Raw genomic sequence first — 27567 nt, forward strand, 5'->3', positions numbered from 1 at the left:
TTCTGAAGGATGGGGACATTATTTTATTAAGTTACGGATGGGGAACAGGCATAAAGAATACAGATAATGCACATATTTGAAATAGCAATATAAACATAAACAATGTTCAAGTCAAAGTCACATGAAAAATTATACTAATCTTCAGATGCATTCTAGACCTGTATGTGCAACATTTTTATGGTAAAAGTAGAAATACAAACTCCAGAGATGCAGCACATCTCAAGAATACAAAATAAATAAACAAAGACAAGTGCCAATAAAAGAAAAAGAACAAACACTTGAATCTTCTTCCAGAATTATGAGAAAGTTTGATATGTAAGAAGCACGGGATAAGATGCCCAATCGATGACAAGAACTCAACTTATTTCCAAGCAAAAGCTCAAGTAATGAAGTCTTGTGCCTGGGAGTAAGCCCCAAAGCATTTAAACTTTTCTCACTCCTGTTGTGAAGCTGAACAATTCTTCTATGAGAGAAACCTCGGAGGAGACCACTGTTTCAGCAATCCCAGTGAAGGAATCCAATTCTGGGGATGATGGGGACCTCACAGTTATTTATCCAGAAGGAAGTTTTTCAGCAGCTTCTAACCCAAGATGACTTGAGAACAAGGAATAGGCTGGTTTGGTTTCAGACTCTGCAGCAGTGTCTTCCTAATGGTCAGTGTCTGCAGGAGGAAGGCAATCAGGACAGTGTCATGCAAAAAGCTGCATTAATTAAGGAGGAAAAACCATTAGGCTCCACACTGGACACAAAATTATGGCTTAGAACAAAGTGGAAGGTGTCCTTTCCCATGGCAGGGAGTTGGAACTAGAGGGTCTTTAAGGTCCTTTCCAACCCAGACCATTCTATGACTCTCTGATTCTCTGAAAGACTCACCATTATTTCACTTCCCTTTCAAGAGTGTTACAATTAATTGAGTGACACTGAGCACCATCAATGGTTTTTTTGCTGGAAGTTTCTCCCTCATCAATTTGTTTGCATAACCAAATATCCTAGAGAAAAAAAAAGCAAAAAACAAACAGGCCTGTTTCCACTCCCACAATCCTTGCAAATTAGATTTTTTTGGTAGATTTTTCCTCTCCAGAAAAATAGGTCAGTTCCCCTGCAGTAATGCACACAATCTGAGGCCCATGTTTCTGCTTGGAATGAGCACACATGGAATGCAACTGCCCCTTGGAGCTGTGCATCTGCACATGCCACCCTCTCCTTCAACTGGTCAAGTGACCATTTGCAGATTTCCCCTGCCTTCAGAGCTGAAGCAAGGCCTAAATACTTAAGCCTTTTTCTACTTCCAATCTCCCTCTCTGAAAATATGGACCATAAATATCCTCTCCCAGGAGATTAGTCCTGGAACCTTATTGGGCTTAAAGTTACGTTCAAACAATGTCCTAATAAAAACAAATAGTAAATAAAGTGCATTCCAAGGACATCAAATCATTATTACAATGACTTCCATTTTTGTAGAACTTCCAAAATAAGTCTTTCTTTCTTTATGCATTGGAAAATAAAAAAGACGTGGTATACAAGAATAAGCTAAATACATGGAAATATAAAAGTAAAAAATAACAGGAGATTGCTTAAGAAAAATATTTAAAACCAGAGAAGTTATTCCCAAGTAGCTTCCCAGGCAGCTTCTGTAAGACAAAATAGGAAAGAAAGAAGCAGAAAAAAAGGGATTTTTCAGCTCACTGGGATGAAAGAAGCTGGTTTCAATGGGGTCTGAAAGGGAGCAAGGAGTACTGTGACCATAACTGCACACCTGAACCCCATGATTTTACACACACCCCCCCCCTCCTTAAATCCATCACAATTGAACAGTGCCTTCTTTCAGCGTGTGTGCAAACACTCCACTTCATAAAGCAGACCTGAAAGGGCAAAGAGGAGAGAGAGCCAAACAAATACTGGTCATTCACCCTGTGAATCCTGCAGCGTGGGGACCACACAGCCACCTTCCTGCCTGTCTCAGAAGGCTGTTCCCCAGTTTTGATAAAGTTTTACACAGTCTTGAAGGGAAACTTAAACCCAAAGGTGACGTACATAAAAAAAAAGAAACAACAAAAAAAAAGCAGCAAAGTGAAATCCTTTGGAAAGGTTTTGAAGTGAATCTGTGTGAAATAAAATAAACAGTTCTCCCTACTCTGAAATGCCAAAGGCAGTTTCTGCCAGAAGAGCTCCCCACGTGTTAATCTGCAGTGAAGCCTCAGTGCCAGAGCTGGCACCCTCTGAAGTCAAGGAAAAGCTCCTCCTGTCTTTATGGTGCCCAGATTCCTGGCTGGATTGAAAAATACCAGAGTAAGAGCTCCCTAAGCTCCCACCAGCTCTCTGAAGATCACTGCCCAGTGATTAGAGGAGATGTCTAGGGGACTGGGTTAGAAACCTCACAGTGGCTGAGCTGGAAATGCTCCCTAGAAGGGATCCTGATTTTGTTCTGAGTGATCTCGGAACAAGGCCTATCAAATCTGATGGCAGATTTGAGTAGAAAAGAAAGATTCACATCTCAAAATAAAATATTTGGTGCTCTTTTTTTTGTATTTTATTTTACCAATTCTACTTTTCCTACCTTTTCCCCCTACTGATTTACGTTAGCTAGAATCAAACTTGAGTATTGTGTGGGTTTTTCATGGTATTTTCATACTCTTCTCCTTTTCTCCTTTTGAAGGAAGAAGGAGAGCTAAAAAAAGGTTGGAAAATGAAAGGGACTTCACTCATTTAAATTTCGAATAGATAAATTTTTTTCAGCTGATGTCAAACTGACTGAAATTGACATTTAATGAACTAAAATTTACATTTTCATGTAAACATTAAACATACAAATGTAGCATTTTGACGCCCTTTGCTCTGTATTTTCTGCAGCAGGAATGTCGTGATTAAGAATTTTCAGCTAACTTGAGGGCATGAGTATTAGGAGTCCCTGCAATCTGGCATCCTGAGCCATAATCTTTCTGAGTAGCATGGAGGGATCTGTTTTGAGCAGCAGAGCATCTACACTACAGCAGAGTGCTGCCTGTAATACAAGCAAGGATAACACAAGGCAGGAGATTAATATTCTGCATCACACTGGGCTCTGTTATTTTTATCCTGCTGTTTCCTTCACTCACCATCTCATGACTCACACCCTCCCCACACTGGAATTTCTGCCTCGGTCTCGTGGCTCACTAGTGTGTTAGGGAAGCCGTGGAGAGCTGTCTGGAGAACACCGCTCCTGCTTGAGCTCCAGGTCACTCTGGAAAACACAGAGAGGCAGCAGAATTTACTGGTTTATCACACACCTGCTCTGGCTGTTCCAAACTGTCTTCAGCACTTGTAAGGGTTGCAGTTCTCCCTTGTTTTTACAGCCTTAGTGACATGTCTGGATGCAAGTCCCAGTGCCAGACAATCTCATGGAAAGCTGGCACTGCACCAGCCTTTAGTAAAAGTACAGGGTTCAACCTGTGAGGGGGGAAAGGGCTCTTGAGAGACAGGTGAATGTAATTCAAGATAAGCAAAAGAGCTGCTCCTTACACATTTCTTCGTTATCACTTTAGGGATATGGTCCTCAATGCCACACTAGCAGGGTTGATGCTTCCTGAGTCCAAACAGCTCCTGATGTGGGGTGGGAAGGCCAGGTCACAGGAAGAATCAGATGCTGAAATCCTTACTAATTGCACATATAGCTATGGTGATCCCAAATGCAGAATATCAAAACCCCAGTAGAGTCCCCTGCTGTAGAATCCTGCACTCACACTTCCCAGTGGATTCAGTTCCCCAAGTGCCCGGACTCTGGCTTCTCTTTAAATCCAGAAGTAACACGGAGTTTGCCAATTAGGAACCTAAATTCTACCTCCTCCCAGAAATGAGGCTGATCAGAGGAAGCATAATTATTTTTTCTTACCTCCTTATGGAGTGGTAACAGCCCCTGCTCAAAAATCCCAATTCCCTCCTTTCCCTCTATCTAACTTCCATCTCCATCTTCCTGAGGGCATTTCCAAACCCGTCAGAAGCCAAGAGCACAGAATGTTCGCTTTTTATGTGAACAAGCAAATATTCTCTAGGCTAGAGGGAGTATTTCATGCAGCAACTGGACACCATAGCACCCTTCAAAAAAATATTCACACCAGAAAATAACAGATAAATCTCACTCTAGATGTTTCCTCCTTTTTTGCCCTGCCACTTTCAAAAATGAACTTTATTGAAAGGTGCCAAAGAAGCCTTGTCCACAGAATATTTACCAAAAAAAAAAGCATTTAACTGGGGAAAGGGGAATAAAATCCTAACTCAGCTGTGAGAATTCTACTCAGTAGGAAGATTCCCCTCACACAGGTATTGAAGCAATGGGCTCTCCAGTACCTTTGACTGTATCTAGCCAAAGTAATGCCCTTTTTTGCTGAGAAGGTAGGAAGGTGTCTGCTTGGTTATAGAGTCAGTTTAGCAGAATGATCACTTGTGATCCATAGTGTTATTCCAGCTTTCCCAGGAAAACATAGCAAAGTCAAACAGCCCTTTCTCACAAGCTTTTAGATCCCCTGGCCTCCTGGTTTTTTTTGTTTGTTTTTTTTTTTTTTTTTTTTTGGGGTTTTTTTTTTTTTTTTTAGGAGAGACACTGGAAAACATAAAGCATGTTTTACTTCTATGGATGTTTTGTTCTCAAGATTTGTCCTGGGGCAAACTTCCTACCCCCTCACATCAACTCAAGTCCTTCACGTGTACTGCTGCTGATGACTCAGAACAGTCAATGAGCCTTTTGTTGGTGACACAGCCTCATCCAGCAGAGACTTTGTTACTCAGAACTCAAACACCAGCTCAAGCCACCTGTCGCCCTCTCCTCTTGTCCCTCCCCAGCATAACTGGCTGCCTGGAGGGGGGATGTGCATGATGGAGCAGGAAGGCTGACAGCTTGCACACCCACACCACATTCAAATGCCAGGTCTCCCCTGAATCCAAAGGGCAGAAGCTTCCCTCAGTACACCCTCAGTCTAGAAATGTGACCTCAACACAACAGTCATGCCCTTCCTTTCAGACAATTCCTCCAGCTGGAGGTCGATCAATGCGAGAGCCCCAGGAGAGGCTGAGGAGGATGTGATTACTGACCTGAAATGAAGCCTGTGCACACTGCAGGAGAAGCTTCCACTAAAATCTCTTCCACTGGAATCAACACCTCAGGACAACAAATGCTTGTTAATCTTGTTAATGCAGCAGTGTCCTGCTGTAAGCTTTCTGTTTAACAGAGAGGCTCCTTGGTACTACTGAGTTAAACAAGTTTTTGCTATCAAACACCTGTCAGCAGTCCTTTAGAGTAAGGTTTGTCCTGCTGCAATCTCCTGTCCTGAACCTTTGTCGGCAGCTGTTCTAAGCAGACTCTATGAATCCAGAGGAACCCTTTCCATATCTTACTTCTCAGCTCTGTCTTATCACTTGAGGTGCACAGAAGGTCAAGAAAGGACATAAAAATATCTCAAAGAGGGTGTCAAGAGAATGGTGCCAGGCTCTCTTCAGTGGTGCTCAATGACAGGACAGGGAGCAATGGACATAAACTAAACACAAGAAGTTCCCCCTCAGCACGAGGAAGAATTTCTTTCCATTGAGGGTGGCAGAGGACTGGAACAGCTGCCCAGGGAGGGCCTGGAGTTCCCCCTCTGGAGACATTCCCAACCTGCCTGGGTGTGTTCCTGTGTCACCTGCTCTGGGTGACCCAGCCTGGGCAGGGGGGCTGGACTGGATGAGCTCCAGAGGTCCCTTCCAGCCCTTAGGATTCTCTGAAAGCCATCACTCAGAAGAGTCAGGAAATGACTTGCAAAGAGCAGCTTTCCATTCACATGGAGCTGCACTTCCTCCCACTCTTCTCCAAACACAAGGAAAGGAAGGTGCAGGGGCACTTTTGTCAAATGGAATAGAGCAAAGCAAGGGACTTTCTCCATTAACTGCTTTTTCTGGAGGCTGTTAGGTGCTTGGAAGGTACATTTTTCATGGAAACATTCCTGATTCAATCCAGAGTTCTCTGGCAAAGGTTTCCTCAGTCATATGGGAGATGAGCTCTTTGCCACCTCTCACAGACGGTAACTTGCAGTTCCTACAGGCTAGAGCAGGGTGGTTCATTTTAAACAAGATTTTTAATATTCCAGAAAAAAGATAAAGCTAGTATGATTTCCTTCTAGTAATTCAGAAGCAGGAGTTGCAATCCAGAGGGTAAACTAACTAGTAAAATGATAATTTCCAGAGAGCAATGATCAAAATTGCCTCACATCCGTACATTGCATTCCTGGAACTCAATCTTCATGGCAAATGGATGCCTACCATTGGATAAAAATGTCATCTGGCACTGAAAACAACAAAGAAGGATGGTAGTTCCTCGCTCACAGCATCACTGAAAAGCACTTAAAATTATTGATGTAAGATTAAAGCCTTAAACATAAAACCACATCATTAAACAGAAGGAATTCTGCCTTGAATACCAAGTGTCACCAGTTTCAAGACAAGTATAGTTCTATATCTGGAACAAGAATTAAGGGGAAAGGAATCTGAAAAACCCAAATATCACTACTCGATATTTTGTCTTGAGAAATGGGTGAGATATTTCTCCATCTCACAAAGAGTTTCTGTCCTAAGAGGAAAGGTTCACAGTTTGCTTTTTCAAGAATCTACAAGTTTTGTACTTTCTAGTATTAACTGATTTATGCAAATTTTATCCTTATCCTGTCCATAAATTAAGGAGTTGCCAATCTTGCTGTATTTTAAGTCAGATCAGCACCAGATGGAGAGCAGACTTGCTTATTAAGGGGTTTCATCAAAAGAGTAATTAAGCAAATACACATCTGAAATCCAGTGTCAATACTGACAAGTCTAACAAACTTTCCTAAGGAACTTCCTGATTCTGTGGTGGCTGCATTCAGTTTTAAGTTCTTGGCAGAGATCAGTATCCTACACTTGAACCGTGCTGTCCAAAATGTCTAAACTGAGTCCTGAGCCCAGTTGTGACTCCCATGAAGTCAGTCACACCACATCAAGTGTCTTCCACTGTGTCAGGACCGTGACTTACTGGTTTTGAGTCAGATATTGGCAAATGCCTAAAGTGCACCCTTTGGCTGCCATGGCAAGGTCTAGATTAACACTTTCACCTCTGGCTTGATTAGACCAACCTTGCTATGTTCAGCAGTATTAGAGCAATCTTTTTGTGGCATTGCCTTTCCTCTGTTCCTGCTCCCACACAGGCTCTGTGAGCACAGACTTTTGCTCTGTGAACTTGCAATGTAGACCAGGAGCACCTTCCCATCAGAAAAACACAGGTTTTATTCAAACAACAGCAACTCCCCTCATGAAATGCAGCATCAGGTCAGGCTTGCCTATGACAAAGGCAAATTTAGGCTAGCACAAGGCAGTGTTGAGTCTGACAGTGTTTGACTTCCACAGGTGCTGCTGGAGCTTGTGGGAGGTGTTGCTGTGACTCGTGGAGGCTGGCAGAATTAACAGGGCAGCGTGGTGAGATAATACTGTTAATGACTCTGGTGGCTGTGGGAAGAACCAGGCCATTCACAAACTGAAAAGGGACAAAAGATCTTTCAGGAAAGGGCATGGGAGCAGCCACAGCTTCTCTGGGCAACTGTGCCAGGGCCTCACCACCCTCACAGAGAACAATTTCTTCCTAACAGCCAGTCTAAACCTGTTCTCTGTCAGTGTGAAGCCATTTCCCCTTGTTCTGACACTACATTTGTAAAAAAATTCTCTCCATCTTTGTCCCTTCAGGTACAGAAAGGGATTTGTTCCTGTGAAGCCTGCACCTGCTTCAAGAAAGGCTGAATGCCCCCCCAGAGAGTGACACACCTGGTATAATCATGGGAGAAGACCAGGCAAGGCTCCCTGGTGCTTGTGTTCCACTGAATATTTTCATTTTCTTTGGAAAGAGAGAAATGAGACAGAATAGTCTACAAATGATAATTCATTTACAGTAGTTAGGACAAAAGGAATGTTGAGATTCTTCAGAGAAAGAGGAGAAAGTTGGCTGAACATACAGCAAAATGGCCAGTAAAGCTTGCAGCTGCATAACGTGTAAGAAAAAATCCTCACATGTATCACAGAGATCTAAACTTTTGTCTGAGTTCTGAAAAAACACATTCTGGGTATTTATAGTGATACTGGTTAAAAAGAAGCCAGCCCAAATTTAAATCTTAATCAGACTAAAACTTAACCAACAGTGAATATTCAAGAGACCTGGCTGCTACCACTTAGAATTTAGAGTCAGTGCTCTAAATTCCACCTGTGAGAGACCACCAGTGAAGAGTTTCACTACCTGCAAAGTGAAGGCTTGAGTTCACTACACAGGGTGCAGTCACAGCTGTAACGGTGACAGGGAGCATGAGAAAAAGAAAGTGTAAGTGAAAATATCATCTTTACAGTAATCTATGGATCAGCCCATTTTAGGATCCAGCTTTAGGTGCTAGAGCTTAAAACTGACTAAGAAGCCTTACAGGAGATGTGTGAATTATCCACAGCAGAAAATTTAAAAACAGGAAAAGGAATTACTTTCTAAGAAAAGATGTAATTAGGTTACAGAACTTAGTGACAGGTAATCAGAGAAGCCAAAAACTGGATTCCAAAGGGCCTGGACACTGAAGGAAATATCCAGATTATAAATCGCAGAAAATAAAAACATGGAATAGATTGCTATACCAGCTATCTTTTCAAATAGTAAGCACTAATCTGGCATGCTGTGAATCTACACAAGGTCTTTACACTCAGTTCAGCACTTGCAACTCCCCAGGAAAGTATTCTTAAGGAAAGTCCAAAAGTCCCATTTGCCTAGAATTGTTCCCACCTTCTCCAGCTCCATTTTTCCCAGTTTAAGCATTATGGACTGACAGTGATACCCAGCCTTACAGAAGAGACCACAGAAACAGACTGATTCATAGTTTAGGCTCCAAGTTGACAGTGGGGAATAACTGCCTCATCCTGATCCTTTTCAAAAGTGATTTTTGCCACCAGTTCAAAACAGGGCTCAGACAAACCCCTGCTCCATCCAACCAGCAGTGGGAAAGTTTACCAAAATCAGCACCAGTGCTATTTCATCCTCTCTCTGTCTGCTGAAGCCAGTTGCAAAACATCCATTCAATTCTACAGCAAAATAGGTCTTCAGAGTTGAAACACAATTTCAATCAAAAAAGGATGGATTGGGCATCTCTCTGGCCCAAATTCCAGTCACAGAATCACACAATGGTTTGGGTTGGTAAGATCATCCAGTTCCAACCTCCTGCCATGGGCAGGGACACCTTCCACTACCCCAGGTTGCTCCAAACCCCATCCAGCCTGGCCTTGAACACTTCCAGGGATGGGGCAGCCACAGCTTCTCACAGCTTCAGGGAAACCTGTGCCAGGGCCTCACCACCCCCACAGGGAGCAATTTCTTCCCAATATCCAATCTAAACCTGCTCTCTGTCACTGTGAAGCCATTGCCCCTTGTCCTGTCACTCCAGGCCCCTGTCAAGAGTCTCTCTCCATCTTTCCTGTGGGCTCCCTCCAGGACCTGGAAGACCACAATGAGGTCACCCCAATCCTTTTCTTCTCCAGGCTGAACAATCCCAATTCTCTCAGCCTTTTTGTATGGATATTTATTATTCCCATCCTGGATTGATCCCAGGGGTTAGTGCTCTGCAGCTAAGAATGGTAAAGGTTTTTTCATTCCTTCTAGGAATTATTAAGTTGTTCTTAATTTAATTAAGTTATTCTTAATTAAGTTATTTTTTATTCAATGCCTATGAAATTTTATAACAGCTATGACACAAGTGGTGTTTGAGCAGCACGGGTCACCCTCAATGTCACCTGTACTTCACCATGGGTGATACTGATGGCCCTCAACATCCACAGGTGATAAAAGGAATGCAGCACATCAAAAAAATGTTGCTCAGCACCTTGTTGAAGTGTTCCCTTTGTGGACAACAAATTATGGAGATGGCATGTCTGTTTGCAATGACTTCAGTGTCCTCCCTGACTTCTGAGATGACTTTTAAAAATGGGGACTGTCTACCGAGGAAAAAGCCATGTTTGTCCTGGTTAGTCCCTGCACAGCCATTCTTCTTTAAAATAACAGAGATTAAATTTGTTTTAGTATTCCAAAGTGGACTCAGTTACACATAAATCAGGCCTACCCTTATTCCAGATGTGATTATCCACAAAGGTGTGTGCAACAATTTGAGTCATTGTAATTAAGAAGTATATTGTTCTGATTCACATTCAGATTATGCTTGCCCAGTGTTCCCATGTAGGTGAAGCCTTACTGATTTAGACAAAAACCTCTCCAATCTCTGGTCATTCTCTAGAGAAGAAAAACTGCTGTAAATTCTTGCCTGTAAAATCTGAAGAGCCACAGTAATGTCCCTTTTACATGAACTGTATTTTCCCCAAACAAATGTAGCAGGAGCAAAATAGGTCCCAGATACAAAATAGGTTCCCAAATTTGATTTATCACCTAGCATATAACAAAAGGTAAGGCTCAGTTATGGTGGATTTTGCCTTTTTTCTTCTTTTAATTTTCTATTTTTTTTATTTTTTCTTTTTTTTTTTTCTTTTTTTTTTTTTTTTTTTTTTTTTTTTTTTTTTTTTTTTTTTTTTTTTTTTTTTTTTTCTTTCTGGAAGATATGCTTTTGTAAGACATTTCTTGCTTTTAGCCTGTGTGCTTATAGCATTATTTTGAAAAGCCACTGGGCAGATGGTCCCCAAATGTGAATTAATAACTTGTAGGTAGCTTTTGGGGAAGCTTTTTGAAATCCCTTCATGCAAAATGATTTCACAAACTGCCTACATGCCATTCTTTAGCTATTTGAACAGGCTATTTCAAAATGGTCAAGAGAAAAATTGGCAGATGACATTCCATTTGTTTTGCAGCAGGCTGCTACACTTATTTTACCATGGTAAAAGAACATAAAGGGAAAATAAAACACATACATGGCTTTCACTGAAGATTTTTCTAGACCTGGAAGCCATGACAGACTTCAAGGTGAGGATGTTTGGGCCTCTGCCTCTCTTCTGCAGAAGTTCCTACCTTTCAAAATAAGGTTGCTTTTTGAGAGAGGCTGCGTGTTCAACACAGGCTGAGTGTTCAACAGTCATGAGTCAGACTGCACAGCATTGTAAGAATAATGTAAAAATCAGACTTCAAACAGGATGCTCTTCCTCTTCCCCACTGATGTGGTACAGATACCATGTGCTTTGCACGGCATAAAGTCAGAAGTGTTGCCTTTGTCTGGTCTGGTGAGCATTTCATCACTGGTTTTGAACAGATTTCACCAGAAATCCACCACTGACAAAATTCTGCAGCCTTTCTTAACAATAGCAGCATATCAAATGCCTTCTGATCCTCTCCCAGATTTGCCTGTGTGTAACCAATCAAGCATGACTGCCCCTCTCTCCAGGGTGATTCATAGCTTTAGAAAATAGAACAAAAAAATAAGAGTATTTTCAGTTGGAAAGGCCCAACTGTCTGAGCACCCCTTGCCCAATGTATATTGCCCAGCATTCTCCTGTTCCAGGTGCAGAATCCAGCATTTGTTGTTGTTAAATTTCACCTCATGGCTCACAGACCAAATCTCCAACCTCTCAAGGCCTTCTGGCCCTCTAGAAAGTCAACAGCGCCTCCCAGATTGGTGCCACCAGCAAATTTCGCACGATGTGTTCAACTGCTGCATCCAGGTCGCTGATAAACAATTGAACGGGACTGGCCCTAGACTTGAGCCCTGAAGAAACAAGGCACAAGGCATAAAAAGCCATCAGCTCAGAGCCCCAAGCAAATACTTACAGCAATTGGTATTTTTTCCTCAAGCACAGCAAACCCTCCCACCATAAGGGACCAGGAAGTGACACTTCCTTCAGGGACCAAAGTTTTGAGGACAAAGGGCAGCTCTGAGATGCACTTTCCTTTCAGAAGTCACACATTTCTAGTATATATGCACCTGTATTTTCTTTTTAAAACACCCAGCTGCTTCACTGCTCACAGAGAGCCAATACATGAGGGCTACGAGCCACATTTTATATGGCATCACTAGCAGGGTCTCATCCAGAGAATCCATGATGAGCACAGCCTAAGAATGTAAACAAAGATCCATTCTTGTAAACTCTTCCCTGGTAAAGCCTTCCCTCTCTTCCTCCTGCCCCTCCAAGCTCACCACTTTCCTGCAGTGCAGCAGGAAAGGATAGAAGCTTTAAGCACAAGGTTTTCTTTCCTCAACATTTAAAGGAGGGAGGGAGGGAGGGAAGGAAGGAAGGAAGGAAGGAAGGAAGGAAGGAAGGAAGGAAGGAAGGAAGGAAGGAAGGAAGGAACTCTGCCTCAAGATACAAGGCACCGTTTGCCTTTTTTCTAAGCACAACTCTGCTTCTTGCTGTTACCCTGTAAATCCCATCTAATTAGCATTTGCAGCACTTCAGAAAAGTCTGTGAACATATGTCTGTCTCTCCTTTATTGATAGAGCAACAGTGTAGGACAGGTCATGCCACAGCTTTTGCCTAAGAGAAGCAGCTTGAATTTCAGTCTTTCTTTCCCCTAAGCAGCCAGCTACCTTTCCAAAAGCTGTAAAAAGAAGAAACCTTATCTTCCTCAAGGCCAGTGTTCTTTTGCCAAAGCTGGTTGCAAATGGCTAACAAGTTCAAAAGCTACTGATGAACAAAAGAGTGACTAAAAAACCACCAAAACCTTCTCCAGATCGAACCCAGCTCAGTCCACTGATGTCTACAGAGCTGATATAAACTTATTGCTGCAGTGCTCCACAGAGCCAACCGTGTGTGAAAATAGCTGTACCTAAACTTCCTGCTAAGGCCACCACTAAGCCATGGTGCCCCTGTGTGGGAAACCATCCCCAAAAGGAGCCAAGCCTGGGAGTGCTGCCGGGGCCAGAACATAGACTCCATGGCACATATTGGCATCACCAGCAACCCTGCTGAAAGGTGCCTTCAACTCCTGCATCCAGGTGGTTGATAAATACGTTGAAGACAACTGTTGAATAAGGAGCACCAGGCACAGCCCCATCCACTCAGCCTGGAGTATGGGAATCAGCAGGGAGATGATGATGAGGCAGAGCCTGCTGAGCCTGCAGAAGAGAGAGAGGGATGTGTCCTGCGGTGACTTTATGATGCTTGTATCCCCATTTGTCTGTTTAGCCCAGAAATTAGTTTTGCATCTTTTAGACTGGTTCTGAGAGCAAATCAGGGAGAGAAGAAGTGCACAGTTTGTTTTCAGGAACTGCACTTGCTCCCCTGCATCCTTCTCCTGGACTGTGTTGTGTGCAGCACAGACAGACAGCAGGACAGAGCTCTCCTTTGCTTTTAGTTAGTGTTTAGCTAGCTGAGGCAGAGAAGTTCCCTGGACTGTGGTTTTTCTTTTTCTTGGACCTGTTCAAGCCTGCTCTGGACTGAGCACCCAGCAGAGCACCGGCAGCTCCACCTGTTGCCACCGGGCCGGGCCTGGGCCGCGGCATTTCCAGCACCGGAGGGACTGACCAGAGACTGAGTGAGCCGAGCTGCAGCCCACCAAGGGGACTGTCTGAGTTTGCCTTCTCTTCAGATTGGCAAGATGTTTTATGGTTTAATATTGTTAAAATTTTTTGTGCTGGTGAATGCTTTGCCTGTTAAATAAACAGGGTTTTTCCACTTTTCTCCAAGGAAATATTTTCCCGACCTGGTTGGGCGAGGGGCTGCTTGAATTTGCTTTCTAGAGGAACCCCTTTGGATGTTTCCTCCCAAATTTGCCCTAAACCAGGACAGGATGGGAGAAGGATGGTGTGCACAAAAGCACCCTGCCACTGTCCTGGGATGGCTGATGTGCCCACCAAAGCTGGAGGAGAGCCGTGCTGGCTCTCTGGAGCACCCAGTCAGGGCTGGCTCAGCACATCCTGATCCTGCTGGGCAGCAGGGCAGGCTCAGCATGGAGCTGCTCCCTGAGCACTGGCCTCAGCAGAGAGCAGCAGCTCCAGGCTCCCACCAAGATCCTGAGCCAGCAGCTCCAGGCTCCCACCAAGATCCTGAGCCAGCAGCTCCAGGCTCCCACCAAGATCCTGAGCCAGCAGCTCAGCAGGGGCTGCCTGCAGCCCTGGCTGGAGATGGAGCCGTCTGTCTGCAGCGAGCTGATGCTGTGCCCTTCAGTGCCCGCCCTGCGCTGCCTTAGCCCCTGTGCCAGCCCCTGCTTGCTCAGTATGAGCCTGCCACCTGCCAACAAGGCATTTGCTCTGATGAGGCAGCAAATGCCAGCCCCCCACAAAGCCTATAAAAATTGCTGACATTCGCAGCACCATGAATCGGCTGCATTCATCCTCCAAATTCCACCAGCTTGCCGGGAATTAGAAAGCTGCAGGTTTGGCTTGCTGCAAACCAGCTCAGCTCTAAGCTGTCTTGTCCCAGTCATGTCAGTACCAAACTGGAAGCAACAGCCACAGGTCAGGCAGATATTTCTGCACAACTTCACAGTTCAACCTTGGAAAATCCATTTTTCGCCAGGAACTTCTGCTGTCTCTGTACCTCCCTTTGGGAAAGATGCTAACTGGCTGTTTGTCATCTGATCAGAAAGGGGAATTGAATAGTGCCTGGCTGAGTCACAGCCTGCTGAAATTCACTCCTGCCCTCTCTTTAAATTGAGAAGGCACTTTATGAGTAAGGCTTCTTTTCAGTACAGGTACCCGGCTCATGGTTCCTATCCAACAGAGACTAAGCCTTTACAAAATCAGCCATTGGCAGCACTCCCAGGATATTTTTCCATTCGCACATATTTCTAAAAATGTCAACTCCAGTCTAACCATTCTCATCTGGGGAGTCTGACATCAGATGTACATTAGCCCGCGAAAAAAAATTACCCAAAATGCAAGCCCCTTCTAAAAAGGAAAACAAATTCCAAATATGTTACACTAGCTCCTGCCTCTGGGCTCTCTGCAAATGAGAGGAGGAAATTTTACAGTGTGATTTTACAGCCATGATGATTCAATTAGAAAATCAGACAAGGGAATGAGGATGGGTTTTACAGGGATGAGAAGTGGATGATATGTGACACTCCTGTTCAGGCCTGACTTCCTGTTTCTTTGGATTTGCTACCCAACAAAAAAAGTCTCAGGCAGGACCTTAAGAGCCATGTGCAGTCCTGGAATGAAATCCAGACAGTTAAACAACACTGCATCTGGCTGTGGGAGAGCTTCCCTAGGGAGAAAGCATTTTGGCTTGAGCATTTTGTTCCAGTCATCAGTCTCTGATTATTTTCTCTTCCAAATTCGGACCCTTCACACCCCTCCCCAGCATCACCTGCCTCGCCTGAGGGACAAGTGCAGCCAGGACATGCCATGCTGCCATTTGGCCACACTGAGGCTAGGCAAGAAGTGATATTGTTCCCACACTGTGCCCACAGCACATGCCGTCAGCATTCCCCCACTGCTAAGAGAGATCTCTGTTTAATTTGGGCTGTCAGGAGTCAAGGAAAACAAAGGATGTGACTGCAGAGCTCAAGTCTATCTGAGCAGGATTCCTGGAATGGAATCCACTTGCCTTCAGTAGGACTAATCTGCAGCTACAGAGTGAACAGAGTGCAGGGCGTGCTTCTGAGATATTTTAAATATAAATTTCCATGAATGCCACAAAAATGACTTTACAACTGCTGTCCCTCTGGGAAATAATAACAAAGCCCTCCTTTCTTTACTGGCTCTGATGATGATTGCATCTGCTCACGTCCAGGATGTGTTTGGCACCTGAATTACACTTTTGCTTTCTTGCAAATCTTCGTGTTTTCTACATGTGCATTTGCACTATGTGTCCTGTCTCTAAATATTAACACATAAATACAATAAATAGAGTTTTCAGCCTTACTTGATGAAACAGATCTCATGGAGTGATACCCTGGCACAAAAAATTCCATCACTTTCTCCCAAGTGGTGTACCTCAGCATTCCAACCTCCACATTCTGGTGGTCTTTTCTATATGACACCCACACTAAACCACGTGCCCACTCATCCGCTGAAGAAAAAATCCCATCAATAGGTTCACTTGTCCTTAATGGTCCCGTCAGAGTGATTTACTTCTCACTGTCTTCTTAGGGTGGTTGACAGCACTGACATCTTAAACTATTGTAGTTGGAGCTGTCAAGACCCATGGATATAGGAAAGATTTTAAATGGAAGTTTACTTCTACTTTAGCAGAAGGAAGTAGGAACTTTACTTTTTCTTCTCCCTCTGACTGAATTTAACTCATGTTCCATTCCCTGGGGACCACTGGCATGTAGGCTCACCTTGAAGCCACAGAAGAATACTAGTGCTGGCCCACTTTCTCCCTGTGCTGGGTGGTCCTTGGTTTCTCCAGCACTAGATGCAGTGTGTCCCCATCCCTTCCTTGGTTTTGTTTTTTTTTTTTTTGTTTGTTTGTTTGTTTGGTTGGTTGGTTGGTTTTTTAAAGTTCCAGTCATTTTGTGGTGCATCCTGCTGGACAGCAAGACCAGGGCATATGCATGGCCACCAGGGCCTCAACTGTAATTCTAAGCAGTTAGAAGATGTAGTGACTGAAACACAAGATACCTACACTAGGACCAGGCAAACAGGAAAATCAGCCAAAAACCAAAGCAACAGTATCCCACTCCCACTGTCAGATCCACTTGTGCTCCTCTGTGTGCAGCTGGAAGAGCGTGATGATTTTTAGTTAGAGTTGCATATAGATGAGTGCAGGTGGAAGCAGAATTAGATGAGAACTGATTTTGGCAGGAATAACTGTTCTCAGTGAATAGAGACTGATTATTGTTTAAGAATGTGCCAATAAGGGGAAATGTGTAAAGCTTTTAAGATACCCCAAAATACCTGAGGGCAAGAGGCATCAAAGCAGGGTTGTATCTACACTTGCCACCTCAAGAGTTTGAGAGAATGTTCCCAAGCAATTAATCACAATCAACTACACTTCAAGGCTCCTGGTCACACTTCTAAGTCTGTAGCCAAGCACTCTCTCCCAAAATACTTCTCAGGCACGATGTGGGCATGAGCAGAGGCCAGGAAGGGAGCCCAGCAGGCTGAGTGCTCAACACCTTGTTTCAGAGCAAGCCTCTGGCAGCAGGAGCTCAGCCTGTCTCCTGCCAGCTGGCCTCAATGCCAGGGAATGGTCCTGGGCACATTTCGTTTTCTAATATAGATGCAGTCAGGATGTCTATGAGAATTTTTATCTCCCCCTCAGTGGACTATCCAGCTTCCTTTTTAAGAACAGAGCTACCCCGTTTTCCACTAGCAAGAAGCAGTGCAAATGCTATTTTGAAATGCCCAGGGTTTCCAAGCCTTCCAGAGGGATTTCTCTCTCAGGCTCCAGAATTCTGCACTTCTCAGATTCTGCTCCATTTTAAGTATGTATCACTGAGATGGAGATACTCTAGGAGACAAGTGGGAAAGGGGAATCTGACCCAAATTTTGTTGGTTACTGGAATTTACTCCACCAGGCCTGCAGGAAGATGCCAGTGCTGGCCTTAGATCCACACTTCAGCACATTGTCCTAAAGGCAAGTACCTGTATCCTTTCAATGCACTGGACAGACTTTTAAAACATGATCCTGAGAGATACTGTGCAGGTATTTTGCCCAGTGGCTGAAATCTCTCCCCCAGAGACAACTGTGGGAGCCACCATCCCTTTCTCAGTCAAATGTTCGGATAGCTCAGTTGCAGATTCCTGCTCTTCCCTTTGCTTCCTCTGTGGCTCAAGGAATGCTCTCTCCTTCAAAGCACAGAGGCCAAGCTTAAGCTAGCGGGCATTCCTTCCAAGAACAAGCTTTGTCACCCTCCAGACTCCCTGCTTCTTTGCACCATTCTCTTGCATAATAAAACACCATGTATTTTCACAATAGCCTTCCTTTTAACAGCCCCCTTGTGCAGCACTGCCTTGAAAATTACTGTGTTTTCTGAACGGAGAAACTCATACAATTTGCTCTGCAAATTCCTGTTAAATGAATCACATTCAATCACACCCCATTAGACTTTCAAATAGTTTTAAACAAGACATAAAAAAGAATTATAAGTTAACATTGCTTAAATAATTCCAATAATTTTTCACCTTTCCAATCACAGGCATTTCTACCTATATTTAAGCAGGGAGGAGGGAGAGGGAGATCAAGCCCTGGTACGGATTTTGTGATATTTTGTAGGGGAAGTACTGCATGCCAGGACACCACCACTGGAGTTCTCACTCCAGTCAAAACTCATGCAAAGGAAGAAATTCTACCTACTCCTTCTACACACCAGACCCTTAGACCAATGTAGTCCATTTAAATCCCGTATTTTCCTCCAGCATCTTCATGGAAACATCAACCCTGACATGAGTATTTATTATGCAGCTGTACTGTCATGAGAAGAGCTGCAAGGTTCCATTGCCCACAGGAGTGAGGAAACCACCATTCTTGGCCAGGGTTGGACATGGGATTTGAGAGAAGAGACCTTATATTTCAACATTTATGTCCAACCTGGCTTTGTCAGAAAACTGGAGAAGGTCAGAGTAATCACTCTCTTGAGAGGGAAATTATTACCTGTATGATTTCATCCAAGGTGATTCTCCAGCAACATTCTTTCCAATGTCAATTTTAAGACAATCACAGCTGTTTTCCAGAATACTGCAAATGACAATCTCCATGACACACCACAGTTAAAGCACAGAAATAAGATATATCTATTTTTTTTCTCTTCTTCTTGTCAATCAAGTGTTAAAACTGATTTCATCCCCCTGATGACTGTGAATTATTTATACAGAAGACAACTTGCAGATGACTTTTGGTAAATTCTAAATTCTATCTGGAAAATTATTAATTCTGCAGTAACCATAAAGACTGTGTGCTAGGAAGCACAAGCTCTAATGAAAACACTTTGTTGCCATCTAGGAAGGATAGTCATTTTACTATTCCATCAGGTAATTTCTGGGGCATGCACAACTTTTCTGGGCAACCTGTGCCAGGGCCTCACCACCCTCACAGGGAAAAAATTCTGCCTAATATCCAGTCTAAACCTACTTCCTGTCAGTTTGAAGCCTTCTTTTTCTTTAAACAAGTTGGTATTTCTCTTCAAAACTTCTAATTCCAATTAATTCCTTAGTCATATCATTTTTTTCCTATTCCAATTAACAGAAAATTTTTTATTTCATATTATTTCAATGGCTGCTATAACCACATTTTTCACAATATTTAATCATATAAATATTAGGTATGTTCTGGTCAATGGGCCCACAGAGTTACTGGAGAAATTCCATGTAATGAGCTGACACACTGACATCAGGTGGCATGACTCAGTTCCACTGTAGAGTGTCAGCACACTGAGGTCCCAAATTTAGGCTAGAGAAACAGAACTTTAGCAAGCTGATCAGAAGAACTGGGGACCAGTTAATGCATACAGAAAGAAAGTAAAAAAAAAACCCTAAAAACAAAAGAAACAAACTACAAACAAAGCAACCAAAAACCAAACATTACGGAACCTGTGAAAAGACTAAATGGCACAATCTAAAAAAATATTTAGTGGTGCTGTATATAGCAAATGTCATGGCAGAATGATTTTGGAACAATGATTTTAATTGGTCACAGGCTAGATTATTATAAACACCTTTTCTATTTCATTTTTTGGACATTTGTAGCTGTGGAGTGAGTCTGGTGGTCACACAGTGACACAGCTAAAGCTGAACCAAAGGCAGGCAGATGCTGTTAGAGCTTCATCTCCCCATTTCCCTGCTGACCCTCTGTCTTGCAGGGGATCAGCTTCATTATTCCTGTGGCTTCCCCCACACCCTGCCTGCCACACAACAGTCCAATCCTGCTGGCCAAGTGGGAAGGCCAAAGCCTTGATGAGGTGCTTAAAGCCCTCCTTCCGTTATTCCCTAAATATGGCAGCAACCACCCTGAGGCTCCTGCCAAATTCCACTCCTGTTCATGGCATCTTGCTGAATGACTGGATCAGATGTCAGCTAGGCAGCTCGTCCCTCACCACAGCTCAGTGGCACTGTCACATGCCACTAAACGCTCTCCCGATTTGACCTCAGCACCAGCTTCACTAACACTGATCAGGAAGATTAATTTCTTCACAGAAAAGGTTGTCAGGCATTGGAATGAGCTGCCCAGGGAGGTGGTGGAGTCACCATCCTCAAAGGTGTTCAAGAACCAACTGGACGTGGCACTCAGTGCTCTGGTTCAGTTGACAAAGTGGTGATCTGTCACAGGTCAGACTTACTGACCTTTGAGGTCTTTTCCAACCTCAGTGATTCTGGGGTAGGCTTCAGAAGAGCCAGACTTTTTGTGCACACACACGTATCCCCCAGAGAGTGTTCTGAATGTAACCTAACCCTAACCCTAACCTTTGCTTCCTAATGGGAGGTGAAGGGCAGTGCCTGGAGAATGTTTCAGCACCACCTCCACAAATCAGCAGTGTCTGCAGCTGGAGAGGCCAGGGAACAGCCAGAAGGACTGCCACGTTCTCCTTACAGAGCCCAAATGAAAAGAGCACACAAAAGAGGGATTTGTTTGTGCTGCTCAGAGCACCATTAAGTCCCCTCTGTGTTCAGTGACCCCACCAGATGGACCATGGCGCACAGCTGCTGGCATCCAGTCCTTGCCTGCAGAGCCACCCAGAGTCATGCAAGAGACCATGGGGGGAATCTCTCTTCCCTGAGATACACATTTTAGACCTCTCAGTCCAGCCAAACCCACTCCTATTTGTGCCTCTCTGAGCCCTGTCCCCCTTTGAAAGGCTTGTCTTCCCTTCCACAGCCTTTTCTTTACCCTGCCTGTATATAGTGCGTGGTGCAATTGTTCATAGAGCTCTGGGAGATGAATGGTGTTATATAACTGCTTGGTACTGTTTTATGGTTTTTTAGGATGATGGAAAAGTAAAAGGGAAATGGGGACTCCCCTTGGGGCCAGGCTAAGCAAATTAAACTTACATTATTGGTGACCCAAATGAACATTCACTTCAGCACCCCCAAGAATGCATTTTAGTGCAGTGTCCCACGTGAGAGGACAAGCCATTAATAATTACAGCATGTGTGGGGTGAGGGAGCTTCTCGGTTGCAGCTCCTAGCCGAAAGAGTTTACCAGAAACTGTTGGTTTGTTGTTTGGCTGGGTTTGTTTGGGGTTTTGATGTCTGCAATGATTTGCTATTAAGTTCTGGTATAGATGCTTTTGATATGGCAAAAATGCCTGATTCAGCCTGCTCTTCATTGCAGGTCAGCTAACATAAAATCAATAGTGGTTAGGGTATATTTCCGTCTTGTGATGGGCCAGGAAGAGAAAACTCTCTTCCTGTCTCACATTTCCAGGAGCCTTCTTGGAGGGATTCAGTTCTCTTACTCTCACACTCTTCTGCAGCACAAATCTGCATCAGCACATTATGTGACTGTACCATGTACCCACATATTTACCCCAAAATCCATTTGGAACCCATGGCTCCAAGGTTTCAGCCCTGTTTATAACTTATCTTTAAATAACCATCAGAAAATCAAAGAATACCTGGAGCTGGAAGGGACCCACAAGGAACATCCAAGTTCAACTCATGATCTCAAACCTCAAAATCATAAAAATCAGTGCATCTAAAACACCTGCTGAAAATTGTGTTGGTTTAAGCATGTGTCTGTGCTAAATGCTCTGTTGAACTGGGCTCTGACCATGTTCCTGGTCACATTAGTGATTGGCAGCAGTACCTGTCATTAGAAAGCAAATCCTTTACTGCCCTATAAGCCAATAGAAATTATGTATTTAAGGTGTCAGTACTGAATTTGCCTGAACTGTGCTTAGCAAGTGCTTAGAAACCCAAGCCAAGCAAATATTTTTAATCATACTGTGAAAATTATTTGTTTTCTTTCTATTGGAAAGTTCTCTTGTTTTGTTATGGAAAAACACAGCATATTCAAACAGAAGGCTGAATTTAATTTCCTGTCAGATGAGTGAGCTCAGGAAGAGAAGGCAGCACTTGAACTTGTACTTCCATGAGGAGAGAACCAGTTCAGTGAAAGCAACAAAAAGACACACGGTGGGAAGAAGAAAAGTAAAAAAGAAGGGAGGAAGGTCTTCCCTTTGTGTCACCAAGATCAGCTTGACGCATGCCCCATAGCCCTGGATCTACTTTCACCTTTATCAGCTTGCTGCACTTACTACAGAGATGTAATCCAGATCCCTAAAATCCTTACACAGGATTCCAAACAAGTGGCTGTGTGGACACAGTGCCCCTGCCCCGAGGAGCTGACAGCCCAACACAACACACAGTTGGAACACACAGTTTGGTGGTCAGGCAGGTGAGGGTAGTAGTTCCAGAAAGACCACTCCAAAACTTTATCCTGAAAGAGTCACTGCAGTTGTTTGGTGCTTATTCAGGCGAGTCAGATGGATGTGATCACCGAGAGCAAAGCAAAGCACTTGTCTGAGCAAAAAGCCTTACTCTAAGTCCATCAGTGACCTAGGTCTCAGCATGTGCAGCAGAGTTACACCACTTCTTTGCTTCATCTGAGATTCAGCCTCACCAAAGAGCTGATTCTGCACTTCCCTGTGCACTTCCCTGTGCAACAACTCCCACCAAGGCAAACTGGAGACCTCCCCGAGTCTGGAGTGCAGCTGCACTGGGTGCTTTTCCCGTCAGTCTTGTTTCAGACAGCTCCTCAGCACATTACAGCCTCATTCCACATCTAAATAAACAAGCAAACCAACCAAGAAACCAACATCTAAAATTCTAAAATTAATGAGAAATATGCTGTTCTCTATTATGACATTCAAACTCCTCCTCAGCCCTGGATTTTGGGCTGAGCACTCTGTTCATGAAAAGTATGACTTGCTTTGCAGTTATTTTACTGACTAGGAGAGAAAAAAATCATCACACATTTGGGCATTATCATTAAAGAGCACGGTCAGGGACGTGAAAACAGCATTTGTATCTGGGGGAGAGAATGTCACAGTGCTGCTCTGATCTCAATTTATCTCAGGATATAGATGAGGTACTTGAGTAAATTATAATCCCAACTTATTTATATTAGCACTTATTTATATTAGAAAATTTGTTAGAAACAAACCTTGAGCGATGTTGACAATCAAGCCTTCTCTGCTACTCTTGCTGTGCCACAGGATGTGGGAAAGGAATGGAACATCTTTCAGCAATACAACAGAAGTTGGAGGGGGAAACAGAGATGTCCTTTGCAAGAGAAATTGTAAGAAAGCTCTTTGAGCTAAAGGAGCAACTTTGTGTCAGTCTTCAGAGTTAGCTGTGATCCTGATGAAGGCAGTGTGTCACTCGTCTTTCAACAACACTTCAACTGCAAAATCCACAGCGCTGAGAAGGTTTTGTTTGGAAATAAAAGAAACCAGGGGTGTGTTTTGATGAAAAGATGGTGCTTTCCATCTGTGTCCAAGAGAAAAGCCATGCGATGGTTGTTGAAGCAGCACAGCACACCACGTTCGACTCCTGAAGTGCCATCCACTCCTGGTCTGAGAGAACTAAAACCAGAGAACTGTGTACACAAATGGTGCGTGCATACATAAAGGTGACTGATACACACGCTCAAGGAATCTGGAGTGTACAATGAAAGCAGTTCTGCAGGTATTGCACTCAATACTCTACTTTCTCATTGTGCCTATCCACTCCCTCATGGTTTTGATCTGTTGTGCACTTGAAAATCTGTTCAGATCACCTTCGATCTGTTGTGCACTGGATTGAAACCAGTAACAGCAGACAGTGTATTTTTTCCTTTAGGTCTCAAAATATAACAAAGATATAAAACTGTAAAACCACAAAAAAAAACCCAAATAAACAAAAAAAAAAACCAAAAAAAACCAAAAAAAACCAACAAAACAAAAGCTGCACATACTTTTTTGATTTTGAGTGAGGCCAGTAAGCACATGACTGAATTACTTGGAAATTCTGAAACAGGAAGGTAACTAATAAAATTATTTATAAAGAAGTATATCTACAATATTTAATAATTTAAGGCTCACAAGAAACTAACATATCAATGACAACAGAAGTTTTCTGCTCTAGGGTTCAAAGCACCAAATTCACTTCACATACAAGATAACCAGATCTGTACTGATTACAAGTGGAAAACTCAGAAAGTGCTGATTTGCTAATGTTCCTAGTGCTTTAATGATATCATACTTCACAGGAATTAGAAATCTCCTTTCAACCATAAATACAGTCATACAGATACAAAATATATTTGAATAATTTCAATTTGAAACTACAGTACAAAATCCCTCAACCTCCCCCCTCCCATCCCCAATCCATTCATTCTCCACACACACATCCCCTCCACACACAGTTCTTTACACTAAACGCGGAGCAACTGAATTGGTTACAAATTACCCATTCAAAACCAATGACCACTTGCTAAAATAAGTTTCTACAAATTAGATTTTTCACTGTCATAATTTACCAGCTCCTGCATCATGGAGTGTAGCTTATTCTTAGTCTATTTTAAAAATAAGTGACCCTTTGTGTCATGGAAAAAGAACATAAAAACATGTATTCCTGGAGGATTGCTCAGGACAGTGATCAATTTATAAAATACAGCCTGACTTAAAAAACTAATTGGTACTAAAAGAATAATTATAGTAGCAAGTTTCTGACACCAGAAAATCCTTTTGCCCCTCTGAACTCTAACCATCTCCTCTCCTCACAGGTCTGTTTCCCTATTGGTGTCCAGACAGAAAGCATAGAGGGATTTTCTGAGATCTACATTACTTTTTGCTTTGATATTGGCTTTCTCTAAGGAGCTGGTGCCATTGTTGAACTCCTCACTGTTTTCCAAGTGCACAACAGATTTATTCAGAGAGTTTTTGCTGGGTCTTCTCTTCACTTCTCCCCCCGCAGTGCTGCCCTGAGCACTACTGTGTTCATCTTTGAGGATAGCCTGCTCTTCATGGTCAGTCTCTCGGTGGTAGAAGTAGTTGAAGTTGGACACGATGACAGGGACAGGGAGGGCAATGGTGAGCACACCCGCGATGGCACACAAGGAGCCCACAATCTTGCCCCCCACAGTGACAGGTCTCATGTCCCCATAGCCCACAGTAGTCATGGTTACCACTGCCCACCAGAAAGCATCAGGGATGCTGGAGAAATGAGACTCGGGGTCATCAGCCTCAGCAAAGTAGACGGCACTGGAGAAGAGGATCACCCCAATGAAGAGGAAGAAGATGAGGAGGCCCAGCTCCCTCATGCTGGCTTTCAAAGTCTGCCCCAAGATCTGCAACCCCTTGGAGTGCCTGGAGAGCTTGAAGATCCTGAAGACTCTGACCAGGCGGATGACTCTGAGGATGGCCAGGGACATGGCTTGCTGCTGGCCCCCACCCCCATTGCTACTGCCAGCCCCGGGCTGCTGCTGCTCATGGGCCAGCTCGGTGCCCAGGGTGATGAAGTAGGGGATGATGGCCACGATGTCGATGATGTTCATGATGTTGCGGGAGAACTCAGGCTTGCTGGGGCAGGCGAAGAAGCGCACGAGGAGCTCGAAAGTGAACCAAATCACACAGGTGGTCTCGATGATGAAGAAGGGGTCAGCCAGGCTACTGGGTGGCTGCATGGGTGGGGAGTCCCCAGGCGTGCCATTCAAACCTCCACCTTGTGGGGGCAAGGGTACGGGCATCTCCCTCTCGTCCCTGAACTCGGGCAGGGTCTCCAGGCAGAAGGTGATGATGGAGATGAGGATAACCAGCACGGAGACGATGGCGATGGCCCGGGCTGAGCTGGAGCTCTCGGGGTACTCAAAGATGAGCCAGACCTGGCGCTGGAACTCATTGCGGGGCAGGGGCTTCTCCTCCTCTTTGATGAAGCCCTCGTCCTCCCGGAAGCGCTCCATGGCCTCCTCACCCAGCTGGTAGAAGCGGATTTCGTCGGCGAAGACGTCGATGGAGACATTGACGGGCCGGCGGAGCTTGCCCCCGGACTGGTAGAAGTAGAGGATGCCGTCGAAGCTGGGCCGGTTGCGGTCGAAGAAGTACTCGTTGCGGAGCGGGTCGAAGTAGCGAATGCGCTTGTCGGGGTCTCCCAGCAGCGTGTCGGGGAACTGGTTGAGGGTGCCCAGCTGCGTCTCGAAGCGCAGCCCCGAGATGTTGATCAGCAGCTGGGGCGAGCCGGCGACGTGCAGCAAGTGGCCCCGCCAGCGCGCCCGGCCGCCGGCGGCGGCGGGATCGTCGCTTCCCGCGATGGCCGTGGTGCCGCCGTTCTCCAAAGTCACCAGCGCGATCTCCATGGGCAGCAGCAGCGGCGGCGGCGGCGGCGGGAGGCGCACCCGCTGGTGGTGCATGGCGCCCGGGTTGGCCGCCGCCTCCTCCTCCTCGTCGCCCGCCGCCGCCATGGCCATGCCCCGGCGGTGTCCCCCTTCCTCGGACGGCCCCATGTCCGCGGCGGGGCGCGCTGCGCGAGGCGGCGGACGCGGCGGCGGCGCGGGGGCTGCGCGGAGCGGCGGCGGCGGCGGGAGGCAGGCGCGTCTGAGGCGGCGGGCATGCTGCGCTCGCCGCCCCGCTGCCGCCGCCGGCCACCTGCGGGCGGCCGCGCTGCGCTGCCCTGCCCTGCCCTGTCCTTGCTGACCCGCCTCCCCTCACTGCGCCGCCGAGCGCGGCCGAGCGCGGCCCGGGGGAGTCGCCCGGGGACCCGGATATGAACGAGCGATCATTATATTATGGTCGCTTGACGTCAAAGAGGATCCCTCCTGCTCCGCGCCCCCACGCAGGCAGCGGCAGCATCCCCCGGGGAGCTGGGATACCGCATCCCCCCGCGCTCCGCCCCGCCGAGGGGCTGCGCGTCGGGGCGCGGACGTGCTGGGGCAGCGGGGCCCGGCTGTGGGGATACCCACAGGTGCCCGGGCGGGAGATGCGCGGCGGGGACACCGTTCCGGAGGTGCGGGAGGCCGGCCCGGCAGTACGTGCGCCCGGGCAGGGGGCTGGGGCTGCCCTCCGGGCCGGTGGCGCGGGGCACAGCGCTCTCCGCTCCGCAGCCCGCGCCCCCGCCGCGCCGGGCGATTACGGAGCGGCTCCCGCCAGTGGATTTGCTCGCAGCGAGCGCTTCTGGCTGCAAACCTCTATTGAAAATCAGAACTGAAAGCCTCGGGGATTCCGGGCTCCTCTTGGCGTGTGTGTCCCCCACCTCCCCATTCCCCAGCGGAATAAGAACAAAGGAAGGGATTGGGTATATATATTTTTTTGTTGTTGTTTGTTTGTTTTCCACTTTGCGTTTGCTCTCCCCGCTTCTGCTCCCTCGAGTTTCTCGCTGAATTACTGTGCTTCAAAAGGTGCTTCCCAAGCCAGCAAACGACATTTCTGCCGTGCTATTTTCATGTTAACATTTGCAAACACTTTCCCATTGATGCATTCTTAAACCCACATCCAAGGCTAAAACATTTCAGTAGATGCACATTTTATTAGAGAGAAACGAGTAGCTTGACACAATGACTTCAATTACAGTTCAGTAATACAGCCAATGCTAAGATCTTACTTGCTATATTCAAGCCATGAACTCATCTATTCTACTCAAGGTCTGCAGGGAAATACACTAAATATGTATATAAATACTGTAGGATTAGAACCTATAGGTATATACACACCACTCCAGTCTTGTGGAGTTTCTGGTTTTCTAACAAAATTGATTGTGACGATTTTGCCTTCCAGTTGGCATC

The 27567-nt window shown here is 45.2% G+C and overlaps 1 protein-coding gene across 4 annotated transcripts; it reads right to left on the bottom strand.

Moving 5' to 3' along the window:
• Positions 1 to 20: 20 nt before the first annotated feature.
• Positions 21 to 26346, bottom strand: KCNA5 (potassium voltage-gated channel subfamily A member 5). 4 transcript variants are annotated; one of them, XM_041460355.1, is made up of 4 exons: positions 26185 to 26346; positions 22975 to 26016; positions 3096 to 3220; positions 21 to 661 (listed from the first exon to the last, which is right to left on the bottom strand). In XM_041460355.1, the coding sequence occupies exons 1-2, from the start codon at positions 26290 to 26292 to the stop codon at positions 24571 to 24573; spliced, it is 1554 nt and encodes a 517-aa protein (XP_041316289.1). In that variant the 5' UTR covers positions 26293 to 26346; the 3' UTR covers positions 21 to 661; positions 3096 to 3220; positions 22975 to 24570. The 4 variants fall into 4 exon arrangements, with proteins under 4 accessions (XP_041316289.1, XP_041316287.1, XP_041316286.1 ...); XM_041460353.1 differs by having other exon boundaries at positions 21 to 701; positions 26185 to 26340; XM_041460352.1 differs by lacking the exon at positions 3096 to 3220 and having other exon boundaries at positions 26185 to 26340.
• Between the last annotated feature and the right edge of the window lie 1221 nt (positions 26347 to 27567).

The sequence above is a fragment of the Pyrgilauda ruficollis genome, unplaced genomic scaffold (genome assembly GCF_017590135.1).
Source record: "Pyrgilauda ruficollis isolate IOZ18807 unplaced genomic scaffold, ASM1759013v1 scaffold142, whole genome shotgun sequence".
Lineage (NCBI taxonomy): Eukaryota > Metazoa > Chordata > Aves > Passeriformes > Passeridae > Pyrgilauda > Pyrgilauda ruficollis.